The sequence below is a fragment of the Urocampus carinirostris genome, chromosome 5 (genome assembly GCF_059441175.1).
Source record: "Urocampus carinirostris isolate Australia breed hairy pipefish chromosome 5, RoL_Ucar_1.0, whole genome shotgun sequence".
In the NCBI taxonomy this organism is placed as follows: Eukaryota; Metazoa; Chordata; class Actinopteri; order Syngnathiformes; family Syngnathidae; genus Urocampus; species Urocampus carinirostris.
Genome location: NC_142353.1, coordinates 41,743,029 through 41,769,401, shown reverse-complemented (window position 1 = coordinate 41,769,401; position 26,373 = coordinate 41,743,029). Strand labels below are relative to the sequence as shown.

The 26,373-nt window shown below is 40.0% G+C and overlaps 1 protein-coding gene and 1 pseudogene across 1 annotated transcript in view; one reads left to right on the top strand and one right to left on the bottom strand.

The window, feature by feature from the left end:
* Window positions 1-26,373, bottom strand: part of unc5db (unc-5 netrin receptor Db) — a 338,470-nt gene that overhangs the window by 188,521 nt on the left and 123,576 nt on the right. Inside the window, exon 2 of the mRNA XM_088336872.1 lies at window positions 10,052-10,267. Within this exon, the coding sequence (XP_088192998.1) occupies window positions 10,052-10,267 (216 nt within the window). The remainder of the gene's footprint in view (window positions 1-10,051; window positions 10,268-26,373) is intronic.
* LOC148366438 (large ribosomal subunit protein eL42-like) lies at window positions 11,120-11,481 on the top strand (annotated as a pseudogene).

Sequence of the window (26,373 nt, the reverse complement as noted above, 5' to 3'; positions counted from 1 at the left end):
GTTTAAATCTTACCTTTTGTACTCGAGCGCCGCGAAAAATGACATAAATTGGCCGCATCACTGAATAAGCCGCAGGGTTGAAAGTTTGGGGGAAAAGTAGCGGCTTATAGTCCGGAATTTACGGTAGATAGAAATAGAAAATGCTTGGTTCCTTGAATGGAATCTTTGTTTTTAGTGTCATTCCCAACAACGTAGATTGCACTCCAGGATAAACGAGTAATAAAAGACTCAATAGGGAAATTATATAAAAAAACAGCAAGTTCACCTAAAAAAATGTCATAGATACAACAAGAGTCATCAGTATCGCAATGGATATTTGTGTTTATTTTCTCTCCTCTATAAAATGTATTTTTTTCCCATCTCATTTGTTTGACTCTTTCAGCTGTGGCTTTGATTTAAGGGCAATATAATGTAGAAAGCGTTTAAAGGGACACTTTGTTTGATGGATGGATACATATATATTTATTTTACATAACATAATAATAATAATAATAATAATAATAATAATTTCCTTGTATTGTCATTCTGTGTAACAATGTACACAGAATGAAATGTCGATTGCACCTGACCCGTTGTAGCGAGCCGATGCAGCCGCAGCCAACAGAGGGCGCCGCCGACCACTTTTTAAGTCTTAGGAATGACTCGGCCGGGGCGCGAACCACCGACCTCCCAGTCTCAAAGCGGGCGCCTTACCATCTAGGCTACTGAGCTGGTCATGTTCAACTCAAGGAATCTGATATGATTCTCAGCCATTGTGCTGCTATGGTTACCCTCGAAAAGTAAAAACCTTGTGAAAGGGTAGGCAGATCAAAAAAAGATTAGAAAAATGGTGCAGTTATGTCACTTTGTGTCTCCATACATTGTATTGTCCCTTGTGCTGTGTAGCACTTGTTTTCAATTGCACAACATACAGTGGTAAAATATTAGTTTCCCCACACAATTCAGTCTAAGTGCTAATTATTGAATAGAGCAGTGGTTAGCGCATGTCTTGGGAACCTCCTGCGTGGGTTCAAATCCAGCTCCAGACTTCCTGTGCGGAGTTTGTATGTTCTCCCCGTGCTTGCGTGGGTTCCCTCCGGGCACTCCGGTTTCCTCCCACATTCCAAAAACATGCATTTCAGGTGAATTGGTCGGTCCAAATTGTCCCTAGGTGTGAATGAGCGAGTGAGTTGTCTGTCCCCGTGTGCCCTGCGATTGGCTGGCATCCAGTTCAGGGTGTCCCCTCCCCACTGCCCGATGATCGCTGGGATGGGCTCCATCACCCCCGCGACCCTACTGAGGATAAGCGGTGTTGCTAATGAGAATGAGATGAGATGAGTCTCTGATTTATTATTACAAGATAATCAAATGTTTTAGATGAAAAATAATTGACATTTGATAAATGAATGAGGAAATAAAAACAAAACAGACGGAAATTAGACAGCCACACATTTATTACCTGTATGGCTTAACACGCTCATAATTTTCTCTACTACCTAAAGTCATGGATAATTAGGGTTGGGTAGGGTTACTTTACTTGATTACTTTCAATTACTTTTGGATTACTCCAATACCAAATATGCTAATAAAAGACAAAAAAAACTAAATATGAATAAGATGATGACTCACAACACGTGGTAAGCTTTCTCTCCTGGCTTTGATCTCTTTGATCTCCGGCAAAACTAACACAAAATGCGACAGAAACAAAATAAAAATAAATGCCAACAACTTGCCAACATCATTTTTGTCATGTCGAGCACGGTTGCCATGACAACTAGCTGGCCCCGCCCCTTGGCACCGGCTGTAACAGATTGTCTAAATTGCGTGTATGCTTCTTAAGGGCGGGTTTTGGGGACTGCTGGTTGCTGGATCATTGCATTGTTCTGTTCTGTTTTGCTCTGTTCTGTTTTGTTTGACTCAAGGAAGACCTGTCATGCCCGTTTGTCTGAGTTAGTAACCTTAAGCCTGTTTTGTGAGCATTACCTAGTCTGAATTTCTGATTGCCTGTAAGTCTGTTTTTGTTTTGTTTTTGTCCCTGCGTGTTGGACAACTTTTATTTCCTAAATAAAAGTAACTGATCGTTACGCAATTTAGTTCACCCTTCCTGCCTCCCGGTCCGGTCCTTGACAGTTTTTGCCATTCCATGTATTCCGTTACTCCCCAAGCCTGCACAAAATTTAGTAATTTTTATTCATGTTTAGTTTCTTTAGTCTTTTATTAGCATATTTGGTATTGGAGTAATCCAAAAGTAATTGAAAGTAATCCAGTTAAAGTAAGCCTACCCAACCCTGAAGATAATGAATGCCACCCCCAGGGCAGAGTGTAAATGACACCCACCTTATCTAAAACTTCTGATTGTTTTTTTATTTCCCATCTGCACATTTACTCATCTCGTATATCGTAAATTCCCGTACTTGACATTAAACACAAAGATTTTCTGAACAGATAAAAACCATAAGTTCTAAAATAACTGTACCGTCAACACTATTAATTATGGCAAAATATTTTATTTAAACTGCATTAATTTTCATTTCAGAACATTTTAGATCAGGGGTCGGCAACCTATGGGTTAACTAGTGGCATGCAAGCGCACGGCAAAATAATCATGATTTTTTTTTTTCATGTGCATTTTTAGGTGAAATTCAGACATTTTCAGCTTTGCGCTGTGTTATTAAGAGGCTTTACGGTAGCACCCCCACTCCTCTGCTCCGTGTGTGAGCGTGTCTGCACCACGCCTCACAGAGGAGGAAAGATTTGTGTTTTAACCAACCCACAAAAACACCCGTGCGAAAATTGAACAAATCTCAACAGCTCCTGTGGCGAAAACATTTTGTTCTTTTCAGCCAGCGTGGACAGATGACTGAGGCTTTGTGCAAAAAATGACTGTGCTGTTTGTGCATTATGCCTCGAGAGCATTGTACCTCGCAAGTGTTAAGCGTCATTAAAAGACAAAACATGAACATGAATTCAAGGACGAGTCTGGAAAGGTGAGGACATTAAAACGCCTTGTGTCCAGGTACGGACACAGACCCTGAAAACATTTGTAACTGCTTTAAACGCCACCACTGAAGCAAGCTATCACATTGCTCAGTTTGGCAAAGCACAGAAAACCATTTACAAATGGCGAATATATTAAAGGTATGTGTGTGTGTGTGTGTGTTTCAAGTTTTGACAGTTTTTAAAATAATATTTTATGGATGAATGGTAGAATGGTATGCTAGCTGTCCATATCACTTGATTTTGATTGGAGTTCATTGTTGATGAAGAATAGTTGATTTCTACAGTCCTTTCCACATGTTGCTCACAGCCATTTTTTAGTTTGTTTATAAACAAGAATAGTGGAAGATAAATTGGTCAGTTATACAATTTCAATCTATATCCATGTTGTGTATTCGGACTGGTGTAAAATGACCGCTCTGTTGGATACAAAAAAAATGTTGTGCCAGTCATTAATCTTGGTGTGGCACACTGATTTACAAGGACATTTAAAAGTGGCACTCCGAAAAGGTTACTGACCCTTGTTTCATTGATGAAATATCAAACAGATATTTTGTTATTGTTATTGTATAGTGACTTGTTTATCTGACTGCCCATTTTGCACATCTGTTTTGGTGCTCCTCTTGCACTCTTTGCACTACTGTATAATACTACACAAAGCTATAATTATAGAATAGACTAGAATATAATAGAATAGAATATGCCTTTATTGTCATTGTTACAACATGGGATATATCATAACAACGAAAATGGACGACTCCAGTTCCACATTTTACAGTGAGGATAATGAAACAAAGAGATAAAGGAACAAATAACATATTTTAACTGTCTTTGTTGTCTTTGTTGTAAATAGGCTCTGCTTCCTCCGGAGGGGGGGTGATGAGGGGGGTGAGGGACAAACAGAAATGGTGGATCGAACTGGATGTTTGATTTTACAGTGCACACAGTCCAGTGCATTTTCCCGAATTGCTCAGTCCACGCATTGAATGGATTTGGGGAGTACACTCCATAAACATGCCAGATTATTTAGTATATTATTAGTACTTCAATACTCCAACTCAATACAACATTTTATTTATATTTGTACATTCAAGGAAACTGTGCGGGTCAGATGTATCGATATTTCGTTCAGTATACACGCGTACAAGAATGACAATGAAGTATATCTGAATCTGAATATATGAAACATATTTTAGGTTTCAAAAAGCCATTGCGTTTATCCTTAGTCTCAGTCGGGGTATTGTTATTTTAATATCAAATGACAGAGTAATAAGACTACCATCCTCTTAATATCCTAACTATTATATTTCACCATTGTCAGACAGCTATACTGTCCCCCTCGTCTAGCAATATTGAGTATGCACGAAATGTTATTAATATGGTAAGCTAGCTGAGAATAGATCAGCCTCGTTTTATGATGGAAAATCCATTATTGTATGTTGCATAGGTAGGCTTACAAGATCTTTATTATTTTTTTTCAGGGATTCACACTTTCTTCATGATAGGTGTCTTTTCAGCTTGGCCATAGCACACCATGTGTACGTCGGGTTAGTGTTAGAGTCCTCCGAATGACTCATTCTCCTATTCACACGGCCGGCCAACCTTTTGAATGGCAGCCATTCCATCAGCGTCTTTCTGATTATAGATGCGGATAGATTAGAAGAATGTATCTGTTCACTTGCTGGATTGCACAGTATTGGAACTCAAGGACATTGTCTACTTTATCAGTAGTCCGTGAGTCATCAAGGTAGTTGGTAAATAAAAGATGCTATCAGGAGCCCGTGTTAGCATTGAAAGCCCATGTTCAAATCAATAACATTCCAATTCGTTGCTGATCCCCGACTCTGATTAGCCGGACGAATCCAATACACGATGTTGCTGACTGTTACTAAGTTAAAACAAAGTGTTGCAGTTTAGACCGTCCTTATCTGAGGTCTTGTGTTGACTACTGATAGAGGGGGGGGAGAAGGGGGTGATACCAGGGAGATTGTACAGTGAGGACATCCGCCGGTTGCTTAAATTGCAAGTCCACTTGGGCCTGATGATAACAAGCAAATCTCAAACAACATCAATTTGCCACGGGCACTTAAGTGTTTTCTGGCGAGGAGGGAGGTAAAGTCCTTTATCACTTTTTTTATTTTAAGAATGGAAGAGGTAGGTAAACAAGTGAAAGCCCCGTGGGTATTTTTAGCGACCTAGCGGGGTGTAAACATACTTAGAAGGACATTATGTATTGTTTTGTGCCTCCTAATTGTAAAAATAATAATATTTATTTGAAAAATATGAAAGTATACATACAAGCAATGTTCCCTCTATTTTTCCACGGGTCTGAGCGTTCACACAAAGTCGGTGAGCGACGCTTGAAACAACGGTGAGCAACCATAATCCCACGTGTGGCAAGATAATTAATTATCAAACATGTCCAAAACTTGACATCAAGTAACATTTTGCTGAGTTTCCAGCAATGCAAAATGATTTTTCTCATTTGAATGAATTGACTCATGTACTATTGCAAAGGTTGTACGGCCGACAAATGTCATTTGTTCTTACAATTATTTCACAAGATATCCATTTTTTTTTATTTCCTGATATATTTTGTCGCATAATATTAACATTTTTGGGGGCTTATTTAGTCGGTTGTAAGATACAGAACTGTACTTAATCACATGTTTTAGTGGAAGTACAATGTTGGCAACAAGATTCACTTGATATAATTGGAAATTATTTGAATGCAACACAAACTCTTTATTCTTTTTTCTGTGTTTTTTTTACTTTTTTTTAAAATTCCTTTAAAAAAATCTCATTGTGTTTATTTTTTCCAAGCTGTTACTTTTTATCTTTTTGTTCTCTATTTACTTTTCTCCTACATTTCTTTCTTTTCTTTTTTTCTGGCTTTTTTTCTAAATGTTTCCTTCTTTTTTTCTCTTCCTTTTTTTCTTAGCTTTTCACTACTTTTTCATTTTGGTATTTTTTTCTTTTTTGTTCTATTCCCCCTTCCTTTAAGTCATGTTGTGCATAATTTTACTTAATATTTGGTCATGTTGGCATAAAAGAAGCAAAAACAACCTGAAGAGCCGTTTAGGACCGGAAAGAGCCGGTTCCTTTTTGGTGTGCCGAGCCGAAGGAGCTGGTTCTCGACATACTCTACTAACTTTACTCAACTTCGTTCGACTTCAAAATACTGCATTTAGGACACAACATCAGGGGAAGCCGTGTATTTTTACCTTCATGCACTGCAACTTTGACTTGAGTCGCTTCTTAATTAGTAATTTTGAGCCCTCATTTTTGTGCGCTGGCTAGATTTTCTTGTGCGCCGAGAATGTGAGAGCAGTGCGCAATTGCGCACGCACGCAGCTTAGAGGGAACACTGCATATAAGCATGCTTTTTTTTAATGCTGGCAATCATAGTCTCGAAATATGTATTATTTTACATATCATGAGGCTCACCAACAGGGAGCTGACACGATTGTCCGTCATCTTGCTGCCAAGGGTACAGCCAAAAAATGAGAACGAAAATGGTACGCTTTGGTCACTTTGATTCTCTGTAGTTTGTATTTTTCCTTAAGCTTTGTAGCAATTGTGTCCCGTTGCACCACTCAATACATTGACATCTAACAGTCAAGTATTACACAGTGTCATTTTAGGTCACATACAAGAAATGGTACTGATTTCGATAATAAGCAAAACAAAAATACAGACCCTCCCCTACTTACGACCATTCGACTTACGTAAAATGGTAGATACAAACATTTTCCGGGATGTTGAAAAACATCCGGATATTGCTGTGAGTTAGATTTTGTATTATGTGCACGACATTGCTGTAGTGCTTCTTTCCACCACTACCCATGTTTGGCACTGTGAGAGGTCACCCAGCAGCCACCACGAAGAAGAAATCTGCTTCCTATTCCTAGTTCGTGTGTAAACATTCTATACTGTATCTCCAGCGTGCTAAGAACTTTGACATTTTTATTGTTTAATATCTCGTGCATGCATTCAATATGGTAGGAGTAAAGTGTAAAGAAGAGGCAAGACGCTTTATTTAAATGAAAGTGGAATAAGAAAGCTTGATGTGATTAAGGAAATGGATGGATTGCTTGTTTTCGCCCACTTTCTACCACAAGTCACCTAACTTTTGAAGCTCATCTTCCAAAAGTAAGTTCAACTTAACTTTTTTTTTTTAATCTTTATAGAGCATATTATTTTATTAAATGTTTATTTCTGAGTACAAAAAAAATACAGGTTACTCAATCAAGCCTTAAACGTATTTATATAAACCTTAAACATATATCCTAAACAAAATATAGCACTGAAGCAACTTACGAACAAATTCAACTTACGAACGATCGTCCGAAACGTTCGTTCATAAATAGGGCAGCGTCTGTATACTATCAAATAAACATACATTTCTAAATGTGTGTTCTAGACATTTTCAAAAATATCTATGGCCAGAGACAAGTTAGCTTCCACCAAAAAGTGAACTCAAGTCATGCTGCTTTGATTCATTATCCCTGATTGCATATTGCTGCGAGTGGAGACTGGTAGAGCATACTTTTGTCAGGCCTAGCAGCAATCTTCACAATCTTTTTTGCATTGTTTCCGCCTAAAATGGAATGCACTTGTACGGCTGCGACCCACTATCCCCAGTACCATATTGCTGTCATCAGGGAAATGCCAAAGTACATGTTTGGCATGATTAGCGCTGTGATGCATTATCCTTACTTGACTATTGCTAAAAGTCGTGACTACAGCTGTTTTTTACACGTATTACTGCCCAAAATGAACTGCACTTGTGCGGCCACGATCCATTATCCCCGGTCGACTATTGGTTCAAGCGGGAGCTACTTTAAGAATTTCCGCAGGGAGGTTTCAGGTCCATATTACAGTCAATAAATGAGGGATAACAGTATCAACTATTTTGTGGCATCACTTAAACAGTACCCGATGTCATAAACAATTTTATGAAAAACATGATTTGAATGACTTTTTAATTTTATTCACCTGCAAATCAATAGTTTATGTAAGTATAATTTAAGTTCTTCAAATGGAATGCCTTCAAACTTTAGGCATTTGTAACCAAAGCACATTTAAAAGTAGATTTTACTTTCAGTAAAGACACAGCTAATTAAATTGAAATTTGAATTTGATCTCGGAGGGCTGAATTAAATGTTTAATATCAATAGTGGAGGCTGAGCCACACTGAGGTGATGAAAGAGGGCTTCAGTTGAATTGCATACTGAAGAGGCAGATTTTTTTCCACATGACTCAACAAACAATGAGTGGGCTCAAAAGTCAAGGCTTGAGAAACACAGCGTTTTGAAAAGAGTAATAAGTAACAAAAATATATATACATTTTGCATATATTTCTTTAACTAAATAATTCTTTATTATTATTTTCTATTCATTTGTTTCATTCATTTCTGCATTTAGCTTTGGGTCAAAGTTTTCGTGAGTGATCAAGTTGGCATACACTACAAAAGACACCTACCCTGGTCATAACCCTCGAGAGGGGTGACCGACAGCAAGACAAACACATACAAAAACAAAGAAAATAAAAAGAGAAAAACGAGGAAAAAACAGACAAAAATTTTTAGACCATGGCCAACCCAGACGCCCAAACACCCAAACAAGTTAAGCACCTCGGCACCCAAGTTGGTCATGCTTTCGTACCTCCAGATGAAATGGGACACAAGAAAGCGGCCATTTCACTCGGGTCAGGGTGACACAACACACTGTTCAACAGCAGGGCTTTCACTGGTTTACCCCTGCTGCATCATACGGGTGCCCAGCCCATCCCTAAGAACACAACTAAACATCCGAGTCCCAGTGGTACAAAAAAGGGGGAAAAAAAACATTGATACCAGGCAAAAATACCAATATCAATGTTTGTAAAAAGTCAAAAGTTAAGCATTTTTTTTTTCATATTGAAATCCCTAGTCTGTCTTGCTGTGAAAAAATAGTTAACTTTGAAAGCTTTACTATCGCTTTATAAAGATAATTTGCAATTATTAATAAGGAGAGCAATTGGCAAAGGTTTGGCAGGTACGAGATCAAGAGACTGTTGATATGTAAGCACTAACTGTACGCTTAAAATTAAAGTGACTGTAACTTTACTTAACTGTTACAGCAATTTTTCTTTTACATGTCATAGTTTGCATACGCAAACTGTCCGAGCTAATCCTGCCGGTAAACGGTTTACGGCCTGTGCCTCTGGGACTGCTGGTGAACTGGATTTTCATTCAGCAAGCAATATTTTTGTTGAAAATAAAACTTCTAGACCAAAATATTGGTGTTTAGAGGTACGAACAGGTACCAATGTACTGTCAGTGTCTGATAAAAGTCTGCCCGGATGCCTGGGGCATGCATCTTTTACGTCGAGCGTACAACTTACAAAACGTCTCCGCCCGGGTGGCCGACAACTTTTTCAAGATTTCGAAATCTTGGTTCGGTTTGGACATTTCGGAATTTTGGTTCTTTTGGCAATTTGCATACTCGGCAGCCGATTAAGAAACCTGCATCGAATAACTTTGTGCTTCCTGACATTCCGGAGCGTTATAAGGTCATTCATTTGCAAATAATTTCGCAAAGTAGACACACAGAGAAGACAAGAAAAATGCATAAGTGGTTAGGAATCAAGCCAAAACCTCAGCCCCAAAATAAAGATTCAAAAGTAGCTAACATAATTGATGACGCCACAAAACGTAAACGTACATTGAAAGCATCATGAAAAGAGGAGTTCATGTGGCTTGTGGCAAACGACGATACGCAAACATTGCATGAATGAAGATGAGTAAATACAGGTACATACTGATGGCAGATGAAAAACAGCGATATCATATACATGCAATGAATATTATAAGTAGATTTATAATAAACTTAATTTTAAAGTGTTGTTCTGTTATATATTCTGATTATTAATCCTTAATACTTTGCAACAATGTTTTTTTTGCGATGAGCCGTCTTATTGTGTTTCAAGTTGTGAAAAATATCGGTGTCCGGTAACTTTTTGTCATGCGTACTAGACACTGCTGTATACATAATTCCAATAAGGTAATAAGGTAGCACAGCTCAATCTTACCGGTGCCGAGGTCTTTATACTCATGGGAGAAGTGTTCATTTTGGTGAACCCATTCGCCGTTGCATTTAAAAAAGATCTGCAAAGCAGGTGTGGCTCGACAGCGCAGTTTAATGGGATTGCTCTTGACGATGTAGGCGTCCTCTGGCTCCTGAATGAAGTGCGGCAGGGTGCCCTGCACCGAGGGTTGGGCGCCTGCCTGTGCATCCCCTGTGGCACCTGCAAATGAACACTTTGGTTATTAAACTCATAACGGACACTGTCATGCAACACTGGAAATAATAACACTCTTAATTGAGTGAATCTATTTTGAGATCTTATCTAGTCATGTTGTAGAGAGCAGAAGTGACATTTCTAGAGGCGGTGTTAAACGCGTCTTTTCTATGTAACATCACAGAACCGATTTACCCTTGGAAAGATAGAAAAAACGGAAAGTGCGGAGCAGTAGACAATGAGAGAAAATAAAGATTATTATTTGAATACTCAAAGCCAAACATACCATTGATTACTCTGAGCCTTCTTGGAATCCCACTTCCAAATGTAAAAAGACACTTTACACAGTCAATACTTTCAGCACCAAGGAAACATACAGAAATGGGTAAATAACAAACACATTTAGTTGGGTTGAGCAGGGGGTTGGGAATCCCCTCCTCTGTCTCAATCTCCCAGAAATAGTCAGGAACGTGAGCGCCCGCCCTGAGACTAGAAGGTTCGAGACTTGGCCGAGTCATACCTAATACTTGTAATATCGGTAACCGTTGCGTCCCTGCTTTGTGCTCGGCATTAGGGGTTGTAACCCCCCCAAGGGTTTGGTTGACCAATGACTCAAAACGACAGGTTTACCGGTGTTATTGACTCTACCCACCGCCCAGTAGGGTAATATGGCTCCTGTATATATATATATATATATATATATATATATATATATATATACCGGACAGACGGGATCAACACCGTATACTGGAGACTGGCGCAAGATATCAGACAGGACGGGACAGACGGCATCGATACCAGATACATGAGCTGATACTGGACGGACAGGATCGATACCGGACAGGACAGATCTTTTGCTCTGCATCGGGACGCAAACATGGTGAACGTCCCGAAGACCCGCAGGACCTACTGCAAAAAGTGCAAGAAGCATCAAGCCCATAAAGTCAAGTCAAGAAGGGCAACAATTCCCTCTATGCTCAGGGTAAGAGGAGATACGACAGGAAGCAAAGTGGCTATGGTGGTCAAACTAAGCCTACCTTCCGTAAAAAGGCTAAGACAACCAAGAAAATTGTGCTGAGGCTCGAGTGCATGGAGGCCAATTGCCGATCCAAGAGAATGCTAGCCATCAAGCGATGCAAGCACTTTGAGTTGGGCGGTGACGAGAAGAGAAAGGGCCAGGTCATCCAGTTCTAAGATGTGGGCTGCTCTTCTGGTTCCAGTTGTCATAGTTTTGAATACATTTGTAGGATCGATACCGGACACGATACACAAGCAGGATACCGTACAGAGACAAAATACACGTCTTGTGGGTGCGGAGGTTCGTTGACAGACTGAAAAAGGGTGAATGAGAGCACTGAGCTTAAATAGGAGGGAAGCCAATCAGGCAACAACCGCAGCTGGCGCCAAACTTGAGGGTAATGGGCAACCGTTAAAAGTATATATCAATAGTCATTGAAAAAAGGTTAAGAATGTTTGTATCATGGTTTTTCTTCCCACAAAAATCATATGATTTTCCATTATCAAACATTATTGAAAAAGTGCCAGGGAACCACTATGGAGTCACTTGTTGCCGACCCCCGAACTAGACTGATGTCAAGTAGGCTTAAACGTATTTGATCAAGGTGTGTATTTTCAATCAGTTTGATGTCTTTCTGTCTTTTTTTCAAGGTGAAGGCCTTTTGTCTTTGTCTCCATGTCTTGCGATTTCAATAAAACACTGATACGGACGGAGATTGACTAAGAGAGTATGGAAAGACCTCAGCACCCCGGTTGTAACTGGTTTAAAAACTTAAGTCTCTGCCTGGTGTATTTTCTTCTACAGTTAGCCAATATTTTTTTAGCCCTCCCACACTTCAGTGGTCGCTTTAGACCCAACAACTGAAAATATTGTCGCCCTTCTCCGGTTGCTCCACTGAGAGAACGTCACCAGGATTAAAGCGCCTATTCCTTCCGTAGTGTGGGAGAATAAAGACCCCGGCAAGCAAACAATGGGATGTTTGTGATCTTGCCTCGGATGACAGCAATACGCCTCAACCACATTAAGACAGCTCCAACTGAGCTATTCAACGGCATCAACAACCTTGAAAGTCATTATGTCTCACCACGGAATCCAATTGTGACCCTCAAAATCAAATTGACCTCCTCACCATTTCTCAGTCAATGTTGTCCTTGAGACCTGGCACAGCTAAAATAAGGTGATTATTGTGGATGGACAGCAAGACAGTTGTGGTTTATTACCTTACTAAATACATTTTAAACAAGGATCATACATTCATAATTTGAACAATAATACTCAGTATGTAAAAGCGGTGTGGACAAAGTAAATGTAAATCTCACTGAATAAAGACCTTCTAAAGCGCTTTACAATGTACTTCACACTTACCCATTCACACACACACTCACATACCGATAGCAGTGTGAGCCATGCAAGGCAACTCTCTGCTTATCAGGGGCATTAGGGATTCAGTGTTCTGCCCAAGGACACTTCGACATATAACCCGGGAATCGAAAGTGCGACCTCTTGATCCCAAGACAACCGCTTCACCTCCAGGATACACGAGCAGGATACCGGACAGAGTCAAAATACACGTCTTTCGGGTGCAGAGGTTTGTTGTCGGACCGACAAAGGTTGAGTGAGAGCACTGAGCTTAAATAGGAGGGAAGCCAATCAGGCAACGAGCCGCAGCTGGCACCAAATGGGCGGGGCCAATTGAGGGCAACAGGAAACCGTGACAAGTATATATCTATAGTCATTGAAAAAAGGTTAAGAATGTTTGGATCATGTTTTTTTTTCCCACAAAAATCATATAATTTTCCATTATCAAACATTTTTGAAAAAGTGCCAGGGAACCACTATGGAGTCACTTGTTGCCGTTCCCTGAACAAGACTGATGTAAAGTAGGCTTACCCATTCACACACACTCACATACTGATAGCAGTGTCAGCCATGCAAGGCAACTCTCTGCTTATCAGGGGCATTAGGGATTCAGTGTTTTGCCCAAGGACACTTCGACATATAACCCGGGAATCGAACGTGCGACCTCTTGATCCCAAGACAAGCGCTTTACTGAGCTACTGCCGCCCCAAAATGACCTGTTTTTGATTCCGACCACGTCTGCTCTCCTGTCCCGGCCTACGACCCGTTTTTGATCCCGACCACATTTTTGCTCTCCTGACCCGGCTATCCACCTGTTTTTTCGTCCCTGACACCGCCATCTCCTGATACGGAATATCCTCTTCCGTATTCGGATCAAGATTCGATTTTGTGATCGACTTGCTTCCTGCGTCCAGCGAGCACCGGATCACGAGCGCTGCCCTTCCTCTTCCTATCAATAACACTTGTGGTCAACGTTATGCAATTTGGTCCTAATTCCGTTCTGGTCGTGACACTAAAGGGTGTGGTATCAAAGAACTGCAACATGATTAGCAGACTATGACAATTATGTTAATAGTGCATAGTAGTCAAAACAACAAACACAGGTAAAGTGTACTAATCAAAATAAGGAACTGGCGTTCCGTGCATCCTCCTTTGCAGACGTCCGATATTAGATCAGACTGAACCTTATCAACACCTCATGGTAAAAAAATTAAAAGAACAAAAGTCAGTTGAGTGTACAAGAAATAAGCATTATCATTTATAAAAATGACAATGTGAACACTCTTAATTTGTGTATTTTCTCAAATATATCCTATTTCAATACATTGCAATTCAGTTTCCTGGTAACAATAACCATCAGTGAGAAAGTTATCTTATCACAAACAAATTTAGTATTCAGGTCCATCCAAAAGAACAAACACAGAGATTTGTCCGCAGTCTCAGATGCCTCCAAGACTTTTAAAAAATGTTGTCTGAGTACCGTGGTGAAGCCCGAGACCAGACAGAATAATAATGGGGAAGGAACAAAAAAAAATAACTTCACTCTCCAGCAGGAGAGCATGAGCACTGAAATGGAACTTTAGTTTATCTGCTTATAATTGCTCACTGCTAAACCATCCAAATTAGAGTTTTGAAGAACAGGAACAAGGCATTGCTGCATGTTTATGGTCTGTGATGGAAAGAAAGGGAATAGCCAAGCGGTGTGTTATGAGTAGGGTTGGGTAGGGTTACTTTAACTGGATTACTTTCAATTACTTTTGGATTACTCCAATACCAAATGTGCTAACAAAAGACAAAATAAACCAAATATGAACAAAATCATGACTCAAAACACGTGGTAAGCTTTCTCTCCTGGCTTTGATCTCTTTGATCTCCGGCAAAACTAACATAAAATGCGACTGAAACAAAATGAAAATAAATCCAAACAGCTTGCCAACATCATTTTTGCCGATCCATGTATTCCGTTACTCCCCAAGCCTGCACAAAATTGAGTCATTTTATTCATATTTAGTTTATTTTGTCTTTTATTAGCATATTTGGTATTGGAGTAATCCAAAAGTAATTGAAAGTAATTCAGTAAAAGTAACCCTACCCAACCCTGGTTATGAGTAATAATTGTGATAACTGTCATGAATACCGATTGGATTCACCTCTTCCCGTTTGTCTCCAGCTACTACCTGTTTTTGATCCCGACCACGTCTGCTTTCCCGTCCCGGCTTAAGACCCATTTTTGATCCCGACTACGTCTGCTCACCCGTCCTGGCTTACGACCCGTTTCTGACCCAGACCACAATTTTGCTCACCTGTCCCGGCTATTGACCCGTTTTTCCGTCCCTGACACCGCCATCGCCCGCTACGGAAGTTCCACTTCCGTATTCCGATCACAATCCGATTGCGAGAGTGACTTGCTTCCCGCGTACAGAGAGCAGCCCTTCCTCTCTCTTTCAATAAAACTTGTGGTAAACTTTACGCAATTGGGTCCCGTTTCCATTCTGGTCGTGACAATAACAAATGCTAGAAATTTGACTTTTGCACTAGTGGCAGTTTTTTTATAGCTTGCCACTCCTTGCACATTTGATCTCTGCACTATTGTTACTTACAGTGTTATTACTTACAGTGTTATTGTTTACAATATAATGGTACTGTGTACCTGACTTGTTAACCTGACTGCCCATCTTGCACATCTGGTTAGCGTCTCTTCTTGCACTATCGGCACTATGGTAAATAACACAATACAGCTTTATTTATATCTGTACACTGAAGGACACTGAGGGAAACTGTGGGAGTCAGATCCATCGACATTTCGTTCTGTATACACGTGTACTAGAATGACAATAAAGTAGATCTGAATCTGAATCTGAATCTGAATCATTTACACTTCTTGGTGATTTCAATCTTCAGAGTATAGCACAGACATTCAGAAAACTTCATACCTAAAACGCAAAGTCCAATTATACAATTAGTCATAAGTCAAACACTGTGACTACTTTAGAAGTGACTCGACAAGAGAAACACAAGCAATCCTTCTGTTAGTCTAAGAACAGCACCGCTGACATCAACTTTCAGAAGTTGAGAAATGTTTCAATTGATTTTGCTGAACATTCATCTCAAGGCTACAGTCATTTTCTATTGCTAGATAATCTTTTTTCTACCATAACTCTCAATACACTGATTTTGTTTTGGATGTTAAAGTTCCTGTCATGATTACCGATTTGAATCACCTGGCCCGCTCATTTGGCGCCAGCCGCTGCGGGCTCTGATTGGCTCCCTGTCCCTCCTTAAACTCAGTCTTGTCAATCCCCTGTTGTCAGTCTGTCTGCGAACCTCTGTTTGTATAAAGCAAGCTTTTTTTCGACCCTGACTCCCGCCTGTCCCGTTTCTGCTCCCGTTTGCCTGCGGCTACGACCTGTTTTTATCCCATCCCCGTCTGCTCTCCCGTCCCGACTTACGACCCGTCTTTCATCCCGACTACGTCTGCTCTCCCGTCCCGGCTTACGACCCACTTCTAACCCCGACCACGTTTTTGCTCTCCTGTCGCGGCTATCGACCAGTTTTTCCGTCCGTGACACCGCCAGCTCCCGCTACGGAAGATCCACTTCCGTATTCGGATAACGTTCCGATTGCGAGAGCGACTTGCTTCCCGCGTCTAGCAAGGACCGGATCGCGGGCGCTGCCCTTCCTCTTTCTATCTCAATAAACTTGTGAGAAACGTTACACGATTGGGTCTACCCTTTGTTTTGGACGTGACAGTTCCACCGATTTCTCAAGGATGTACGGTTTGTAGTTTGCCACCGATATGGTGGATGCCTAGAATTTTATTGTGGGCATCAGACAATAAGTCAAAAATATACCCTGTGATTCTTCCAAACTATATTTTGAGGAACCATTTTTTATTGTCATATTCCATGTATAACGCTTACTGTTTTAACCCAAAAAATAACTAAAATTGCTATATATTGGATGCAACAGGAATCAAACCTGTGTCGCGGCCACCAGTGATACAAAAGACTGACGAAAAAACATTCAATTGTTTCTCGTTATTACACTTTTTGTATTCATGGTACCAGAGAAGAATGTTAGAGAAAAAGGAAAACTGAAAGATATCTTGAAAGATATCAATAAACATAACAACAAAAAGCACAAGGAGGGAAACAACTCCTTGGGGATAAATCCGACTTAATTTGGCATTGTGTTTGTAATTTACGTAGTCAATAAATTACTTTAATCGTGGCTGCATATATTCACCGACGTTTGTCCCTTACAATGCTTAGTTTAACCATAGAAAAATTGAAACAAGATGTATAATTTTTTTCCAAAATTATAGGTGCGCATTATCCAAGAAAATTCAACCATAATGACATGCTTATGACCATTCGACTTACGTAAAACGGTAGATACGAACATTTTTGGGGGGATGTCGAAAAATATCCGGACATTGCTGGAAGAATAGATTTTGTATTGTGTGCAGCTTTTTCCGGGTACCCGATGTCATAAACAACTTTATGTGAAAACATTATTTGAACTACTGATTAATTTTATTTATTTGCAAATCAATAGTTTATGCAAGTATCATTTCTTAAAAGTTTGCAAAGAGTATGCTTGTATAGATCTTTTTTACACTTATTTCTGCTCAAAATGAACTGCACTTGCGCAGCCATGATCCATTATCCCCAGTCGACTAATGGTTCGAGCGGGAGCCACTTTAAGAATTTCCGCAGGGAGATTTCAGGTCCATATTATCGGCAATTAATGAGAGATAACAGTATCAACTACTTTGTGGCATCACTTACATAGTTCCCGATGTCATAAACAACTTTATGTGAAAACATTATTTGAATTACTGTTTAATTGTATTTATTTGCAAATCAATAGTTTATGTAAGTATCATTTCTTAACAAGTTTGCAAAGAGTACGCTTGTATAGATCTTGTTTACACTTATTTATGCCCAAAATGAACTGCACTTGTGCGGCCACGATCCATTATCCTCAGTCGACTAATGGTTCGAGCGAGGGCTACTTTAAGAATGTCCGCAGGGATATTTCAGGTCCATATTACCGGCAATAAATGAAATATAACAGTATCAACTACTTTGTGGCATCACTTACATAGTACCCGATGTCATAAACAACCTTATGTGAAAACATTTTTTGAATTACTGTTTAATTGTATTTATTTGCAAATCAATAGTTTATGTAAGTATCATTTCTTAACAAGTTTGCAAAGAGTATCCTTGTATAGATCTTTTTTACACTTATTTTTGCCCAAAATGAACTGCACTTGTGCGGCCACGATCCATTATCCCCAGTCGACTAAAGGTTCAAGAGGGAGCTACTTTAAGAATGTCCGCAGGGAGATTTCAGGTCCATATTACCGGCAATAAATGAAATATAACTTTGTGGCATCACTTACATAGTACCCGATGTCATAAACAACTTTATGTGAAAACATTTTTTGAATTACTGTTTAATTTTATTTACCTGCAAATCAATAGTTTATGTAAGTGTAATTTCTTAACAAGTTTGCAAAGAGTATGCTTGTATAGATCTTTTTTACACTTATTTCTGCTCAAAATGAACTGCACTTGCGCAGCCATGATCCATTATCCCCAGTCGACTAATGGTTCGAGCGGGAGCTACTTTAAGAATGTCCGCAGCGAGATTTCAGGTCCATATTATTGGCAATAAATGAAAGATAACAGTATCAACTACTTTGTGGCATCACTTACATAGTACCCAATGTCAAAAAAAAACTTTATGTGAAAACATTATTTTAATTACTGTTTAATTTAATTTACCTGCAAATCAATAGTTTATGTAAGTTTAATTGCTTAACAAGTTTGCAAAGAGTATGCTTGTATAGATCTTTTTTACACTTATTTCTGCCCAAAATGAACTGCACTTGTGCGGCCACGATCCATTATCCCCAGTCGACTAATGGTTCAAGCGGGAGCTACTTTAAGAATGTCCGCAGGGAGATTTCAGGTCCATATTATCGGCAATTAATGAGAGATAACAGTATCAACTACTTTGTGGCATCACTTACATAGTTCCCGATGTCATAAACAACTTTATGTGAAAACATTATTTGAATTACTGTTTAATTTTATTTACCTGCAAATCAATAGTTTATGTAAGTATAATTTCTTAACAAGTTTGCAAAGAGTATGCTTGTATGGATATTTTTTACACTAATTTCTGACCAAAATGAACTGCACTTGGGCGGCCACGATCTATTATCCCCAGTCGACTACTGGTTCATCTCTATCTCGTTCATAAATTGGGCAGCATCTGTGTTGTGTCTCAATTCAGGATTTTGGGTGTTGAATAATGAAGAAAACGCTTAAATAGAAAAGTAACCCAGCTTTTTAAATCAAGTCGGTTTAAAAATGATCCAAGTGGTCAATAAGAAGTTGAAGCATTTATACTTGGTTGGTGTAAAAACAGCCATTTTCAGGCTATTTACTGTTATTTTCGAAATAATTGCTAAAATTGTGATCGTTTTCAAAAAAATCCGCAGAAACCATTTATCCATTTTATTTGGAATTCAATCTTACCTGACTGAAAACGTACTCCCTGAATTGGATTGAATCCACATATCACATAAAGGAAATACATTGCGGCAAACACGTGATCATGCTATATGTAGCCCGGCAAAGTCAGTTGAGGTTTTGCTTGGCGGGGGAGGAAGGCTTTTCTGTATCATTCCATCACCACATGTGGATTCGAGCCATTATCGCCAACACCACAAGCTGTTCTCTACACAAAGAGGCTGCCTTGCCTAACTCCAATCACTTCGCAATATGAACTTTTTACAGGGTTGGGTAGGGTTACTTTAACTGGACTACTTTCAATTACTTTTGGATTACTCTAATACCAAATATGCTAATAAAAGACAAAATAAACTAAATATGAATACAATGATGACTCACAACACGTGGTAAGCTTTCTCTCCTGGCTTTGATCTCTTTGATCTCCGGCAAAACTAACATAAAATGTGACAGAAACAAAATGAAAATAAATCCAAACAGCTTGCCGACATCATTTTTGCCGTTCCATGTATTCCGTTACTCCCCAAGCCTGCACAAAATGTAGTCATTTTTTTAGTACAAAAGCGACTTTCTTCCCGTGCCCAGCCAACACCGGATCGTGGGCGCGATTCATTTTGACATCACAGTCGATTTAATTTTGCTTATCATTTAAATCAGGGGTGTCAATCTCATTTGAACTCGGGGGCCACACGATAGAACAAACAATCTGTCGGGGGCCGGACTAGTAGATTAAAGAGAAAGAAAAAGAGATAAAGAAATAAGAGAAAGAGGGAGGGAAAAGGAGAGAGGGCGGGACAAAGAGAGGGAGAGAGCGTGAGAAACAAGAGATAAAAAGTCGTAAGAGAGGGGGAAAAGAAAGGGAGAGGAAGAAAGAAATCCAAAAAGAAATAGAAAGACGGGAGAGAAAAGAGAAAGGAAAGTGCAAAGGGTATGAAGAGAGAAAGAGAAAAGAGAGAAAAGAAAAAAAGGAAGTTAGAGCAAAAGAGGTTAAAAGGCACAGAGAGAGAAAAGAGACAAAGAGCAACAAAGGAAGAAAAAAAGAGAGACACAGAAAGTGAATGAGACAGAGACAGAGTGGGAAAAAAGGGGTGGGAGAGAGGTCTTTGAACACCTGTCTTTGTTCGAGGCACCTGGCTTTGGCAACACCAAGTTGTCATATTTCAACTTGCACTTTGTTTTTCTCTTGCGCTTCTCTGAGTGTTGTCTCGCGGGCCGGATTCAATCCCTTAGCGGGCCTGATTTGGCCCGCGGGCCGCCTGTTTGACACCTGTGATTTAAATGAATATTGAATTTGTTTTTTCAAATGATGTTTTTTGTTTACCACCAGGAAGTGCTAAATGATACGCCCTGTCTCTTTAAAATGACATACTAAAAATGATGTAATTTCAGTGTACCGTAATCTGATAGCTAACTGCTAACTTATCTTATTGTAAGGTTGTGTTATTATGAATACAATTATGACTCACAACACGTGGTAAGCTTTCACTCCTGGCTTTGATCTCTATGATCTCCGGCAAAACTAACATCAAATGCGACAGAAACAAAATGAAAATAAATCCAAACAGCTTGCCAACATCATTTTTGCCGTTCCATGTATTCCGTTACTCCCCAAGCCTGCACAAAATTTAGTCATTTTATTCATATTTAGTTTCTTTTGTCTTTTATTAGCATATTTGGTATTGGATTAATCCAAAATTAATTGAAAGTAATCCAGTTAAAGTAACCCTACCCAACCCTGATTGTACCACAGTCCTGGGATTTGCAACACAATAGAAAGTAAGATGTGGGGTCGGGGGACGCGGTAGGAGGGGTGGGAAAGGATTCCATGCCTGTTCTTATGTTTTTTGTTAGTGTAGCCTGAAAAGGGTAAACATAAGAAAAGGCGAGTTTCGAACACTGTGCAAACCCCAAACTCCAAACGATATTAATAGTTTATTTTGTCTTTTATTGGCATATTTGGTATTGGAGTAATCCAAAAGTAATTGAAAGTACCAGTTAAAGTAACCCTACCCATCCCTGTTTACTGGTTACTGTTACCGATGTAACGTAAACATAATACTGGTCACTATTACTTAAACATAATTGGTCCAACCGCATCTGCAGTGAAATTACAGCAAACTAGTTCAATTCCAGTTTTCAAAAGTCTTACATTGAGCCGGTCAGGTTGTGATACACTTTACAGACTGACTGACAAGGTGAAGGACAAAGCAGGAAATGAGGCGGTTTATGCAGATGTGTCGCCTGACATTGACTATTTTACGTGTCCTTACATAAATGGTATATTACACATGCTGAAATCCAGTCTTCATGAAGGATGTCCAAATTTATAGCGCTTTTGAAACCCTTTACATTTGTTAGCAAGAAAAGCTTTACAGGTTCTGTCAGATTAGGTATGATGCTAGTCATTAAATTGTACTTAGATCGATACCATAGATGTAACCTGTCACGGTTGCCAAGTTGCCCAATTGGCCCTGCCCGTGTGGCGCCAGCTGCGACTCATTAACGGATTGGCTTTCCGTCTTTTTAAGCTCAGTGCGCTCTCTGTTGCTTTGTCAGTCAGTCATCGAACCTCTGCCCCGCACGACGTAGGTTCCGACTCGGTCCTGTTTTCCTGTCCGGCATTGTTCCCGTTTATGTTGTGCTAGTTGATATCGGTTTCCAGTTTTGTTTCAGTCTGTTTTTGTCCTGTTTATTATGTTCTCCAGTTTTTGTTCCCGTCTAGTTTCTCCTGTTTATTTTCGATATCCTGTTTCATTATCTTTCCTGTCTGTCCTGTCCTGTCCGGTATCGATCCCATCTGTCCGATATCATCTCAGGGAATTGGAATCGATTTCCTCGGTCTCTGGCTTCCTGTCTTTCCACGTCGGACCGCTGCCGAACGTGCGTGACTCATTCCCCGTAAAAAAAAAAAAGGCTTGTGTGAGAACGTCACGCGTTTGGGTCCTGATCCTGTTATGATTCCTGACATAGCCTTCTCCTTTCTTTGCAATCAAGCTTTCAATAATTCAAGCAAACCTTTGTAGTCTACTCGTAATAACTGAAAGATGAACACCAAATCAAAAACTCCATTCCGTGGTCTGTGCATGAATCAATTTACCCGTTTTATCTTATTTGTGACTTTTTAAAAAGTAGTCTGGAGCCTTTTTTTATGCAAACCAGTTTTTTTGTTTTTGTTTAGTTTCATTCAATTATGTTGATAGTTCAGGGACTTTTTAATGAAATACTTCTGATCATCTTGCATGCTTATTTCCCATTTCCATGTAGTTTTATTTTGCGATAAAAGCATTTTTTAATCATTTAAAGGCACACTCTGTGTAACAATAATTCATTTTCATATATGGCTGCATAAATCATAGTCCTTAAACGGATTTTAGCAACAGCAAATGTCATTTGTTCTAAACACATTTAAAAACAATCAAAAAGATAAAGAAGTTGAACGCATCCATGTAAGAACTCCAATTCATTTTTGTCTAAAGATAAAACAAAAAATACCTTGCAGTGGTTAAAAAATGACAAACGGCTATAATTACTCATACAGGTCAAAGTTTCATGATTACCGATGCGATGCCTCGGACTCTGATTGGCTCCCTGTCCCTATTTAAACCCACTCCTTTCCGTCACCTGTTGTCAGTCCGTCTGCGAACCTCAGTGTACACTAGGCCAACCTTTTTTTCGACACTGAATCCAACCTGTTTTTTGCTCCTGTCTGTCCCCCGGCTTCGACCCGTCCTTATCACGTCTACTCTCCCGTCCTGGCTTTCGACATTTTTTTTGACTTCGACCACGTCTACTCTCTTTTCCTGGCTTACAACTTGCTTCTGACTCAGACCACGTTTTTGCTCGCCTGTCCCGGCTACTGACCCGTTTTCCGTTCCCGACACCGCCATCGCTCGCCACGGAAATCACACTTTCTCAGTCAGACCGACCTGCTTCCAGCGGCCAGCGATTACCGGATCGTTGGGGCAACGTAACACAAGTGGGTCTTGTCTCCGTTCTGGTCCTCACAGAAAGTTCTGGAATAGGGACCATGAGTTCAATGCAATCATCTTGATGCCATTATTTATAGATGGGTGATAAGGTTATAGTTCATAAGAGATTAAAAATAAGGCAAGAAGACATAGATGGATTTTGAACTTGCAAGGAGAACAGGGAAGGACTGTACAAAAATATTTGGTCCATGAAAAATTTCAAATTGGTTCGAAAAGCCGTTCCCTGACCACGTTCTGTGTATAAACTATCAAAGGTTATAGAAATCAGATCACAAGGAGGTAGAGATCAAAGAACAGCACAGTGATTAGCCGATAGTGACAATGATGTTGTCAAGAACAGGATGAGAACCCAAATGCGTGACGTTTCTCACACAAGCTTTTATTTTACGGGAAATGGGGCAGTCATGCACGTTAACTCAAACACCAGTGATTCGGCGATCTTTGGGCGGAAGACAGTCTGGCGTGGAATGACAGGAATCTAGAGGCCGATGAGATCGATACCAATTGCTCGAGCAGATATCAGACAGATGGAGCGATACTGGACAGGGCAGGACAGACAGGATTGATATCAAAACTGGATATCAAAATTAAACGGGACAAACTAGACGGGAACAAAATTGGAGATCAATATTAAACAGGACAAAATAGACGGGAACAATACCTGACAGGAAACCGGACAGAGTCAAAACCCACGACTTGCGGGTACAGAGGTTTGTTGACGGACTGACAAAGGGGGAGTGAGAGCACTGAGCTCAAATAGAAGGGAAGCCAATCTATCATTTAGCCGCAGCTTGCTCCTATTTGGCGCCATGGCAACCGTGACAGATGTAAACGGTGCATATTAGTAGAAATAGCCAACTGGTATCTATGCAATCTCTTTTTCTGGTGTCCCATATTAAAAAATAGTAAAAAACACATTCAAATTATACATGGAATAACTGAAAACAATATCATTAATTAATATGTTTTAGAATATTCTTGGAATAAAAAAAAAATCAATATTTTTTACTCTTTTTCCTCAATTTTCTCGCATCACGAACCTCTATGCCAGAGGCTTTGAATTAGTCATTCTAAAGTGAAGGTGCTAGTGCTGGAAGTAGATCCTGCAAGATGTCTATTATTTATGAGTGTCTGTCATAGTCACATAGCTACAGATAGAAAAGATCATCAATAAGAAAAATATGAAAATATGTATAAAATGTCTAAAAGAAGAATTGTGAGTATTTTTTTTCAACTCTAAGCAAAAAATATGACACATAAATGAAGTAATGACGACTGTAGACCTGTCATGATGACTGATGTACAGTCCGCTCATTTGGCGCCAACCGCCACAGATTCTGATTGGCTCCCTGTCAGTATTTGAACCCAGTCCTGTCCGTTCCCTTTTGTCAGTCCGTTTGCGAACCTCAGTAAACACTAGGCTTTTTCGACCCTGACACCCACCTGTCCAGTTTTTGCTCCCGTCTGTCTCCGGCTTCAACCAGCTTTGATCCTCACCACGTCTGCACTTCAGTGCCGGCTTTCGACCTCTTTTTGTCCCCGACCAAGTCTTCTCTCCTGTTCCGGTTTCCGACTCGCTTCGGACCCTGACCACGTTTTTGCTCTCCTGTCCCGGCTACTGACCCGTTTTTTTCTGTCCCCAACTCCGCCATTGCTCACCACAGAAGATCCACTTCCGTGTTCGGAGCGCAATCAGAGTATCAGAGCGACCTGCTTCCTGTGTCCAGCAATCACTGGATCGTGGGCGCAACCCATTCTCTTTCTTCCAATAAAACTTGTGAGAAATGCAACTGTCATGGGTTCAAGAAAAACTGAAGAGGAAAATGAAGAGGACAAAAATAGACGGGAATGAAACTGGAAACCGATATTAAACAGGACAAAAATAAACGAGAACAATACCGGACAGGGAATACCAACAGGAACAAGGACCGAGTCAAAACCCACGTCTTGCGGGGCCGATTGGGCGCCATGGCAACCATGACAACAAGGGCTAAAAAACGACTCGAAATACAATCATCTGGCACCTAAGTAAAGCTTCGGGTTTATAAAGTTTTGGATTTCCTTCGGGTTCGGCCACGTGAATCGACCGGAGGCTTTGAGACACTTTAGAATGCCACACCATTTGTCAGTGAAACTGGAAGTTAAAATTCCAGCAAATAAGGGTTAACAACTAATCAAAGAAAAATAGCACCATGTAATAGATTAGCAGCATTAAGTGGGAGACACCTAAAAGTGTTCTCTAATTTTGATTAGTTTATTTTTGGCAAAAAACACGTTTTTGTTGAAATGCCCCATCCATTTTGTGGAAAAGTGTTATAGTGGTATAGAACAACAAAATGTCCTTAAACTGTTGACCAGTAAAGATGGCATTTTTCTGAATTATTCAATTGATTGTAAATTGTTCTCCACTGTATAAATTGCATAAACTCCATTACAGTTTACAGTCAAGATGTCACACCAATACGCCATTTTATAAACAATGTAGCTTCACTGTTGGGACATTTTGTGATGAAAACCCACAGAACGAATTCTAAACACCAATAAAACACCAGACAAGCACACAGAGCAATTGAATTGGGTGAGCAGGAGGGGTTGGTGGAGCTATGCACACTGAGCACTTCTCTTTGCACCGAAGGTAAATACGTCAGTATCCCCGTTTGCAGTACTTTTTCATATTTTTACAAAATAACTCTGCTTGCACCTTGTTTTGAAACCATTATTTATGAAAAAAAATGAAAGTCAAAAAGAGCCTCAAATATAATCAATTATTGCAGGAGAGAGACAACTTTAATGTTGTATATTTGTCATGATTACTGATGTGAATAAGCTGTGCCCGCTCTTTTATCGCCAACTGCCTCGGATTCTGATTGGCTCCCTGTCCCTATTCAAACCCACTCCTTTCTGTCACCCGTTGTCAGTCCGTCTGCAATCCTCAGTGTACTCTGGGCAACCTTTTTCGACCCTGACTCCCACCTGCTTTTGCTCTCGTCTGTTTGCTTCGACTCGTTTCTGATCCAGACGACGTTTTTTGCTCTCCTGACCCATTTCCTGTTCCCGACACCGCCATCGCTCGCCACGCAAGTCCCACTTTCGCTTTCAGAGCGACCCTCTTCCCGCGTCCAGCGATCACCGGATCGTGGGCTTAACCCTTTCCTTTCTTCTAATAAAACTGAGAGAAACGAAACACAAGTGGGTCCT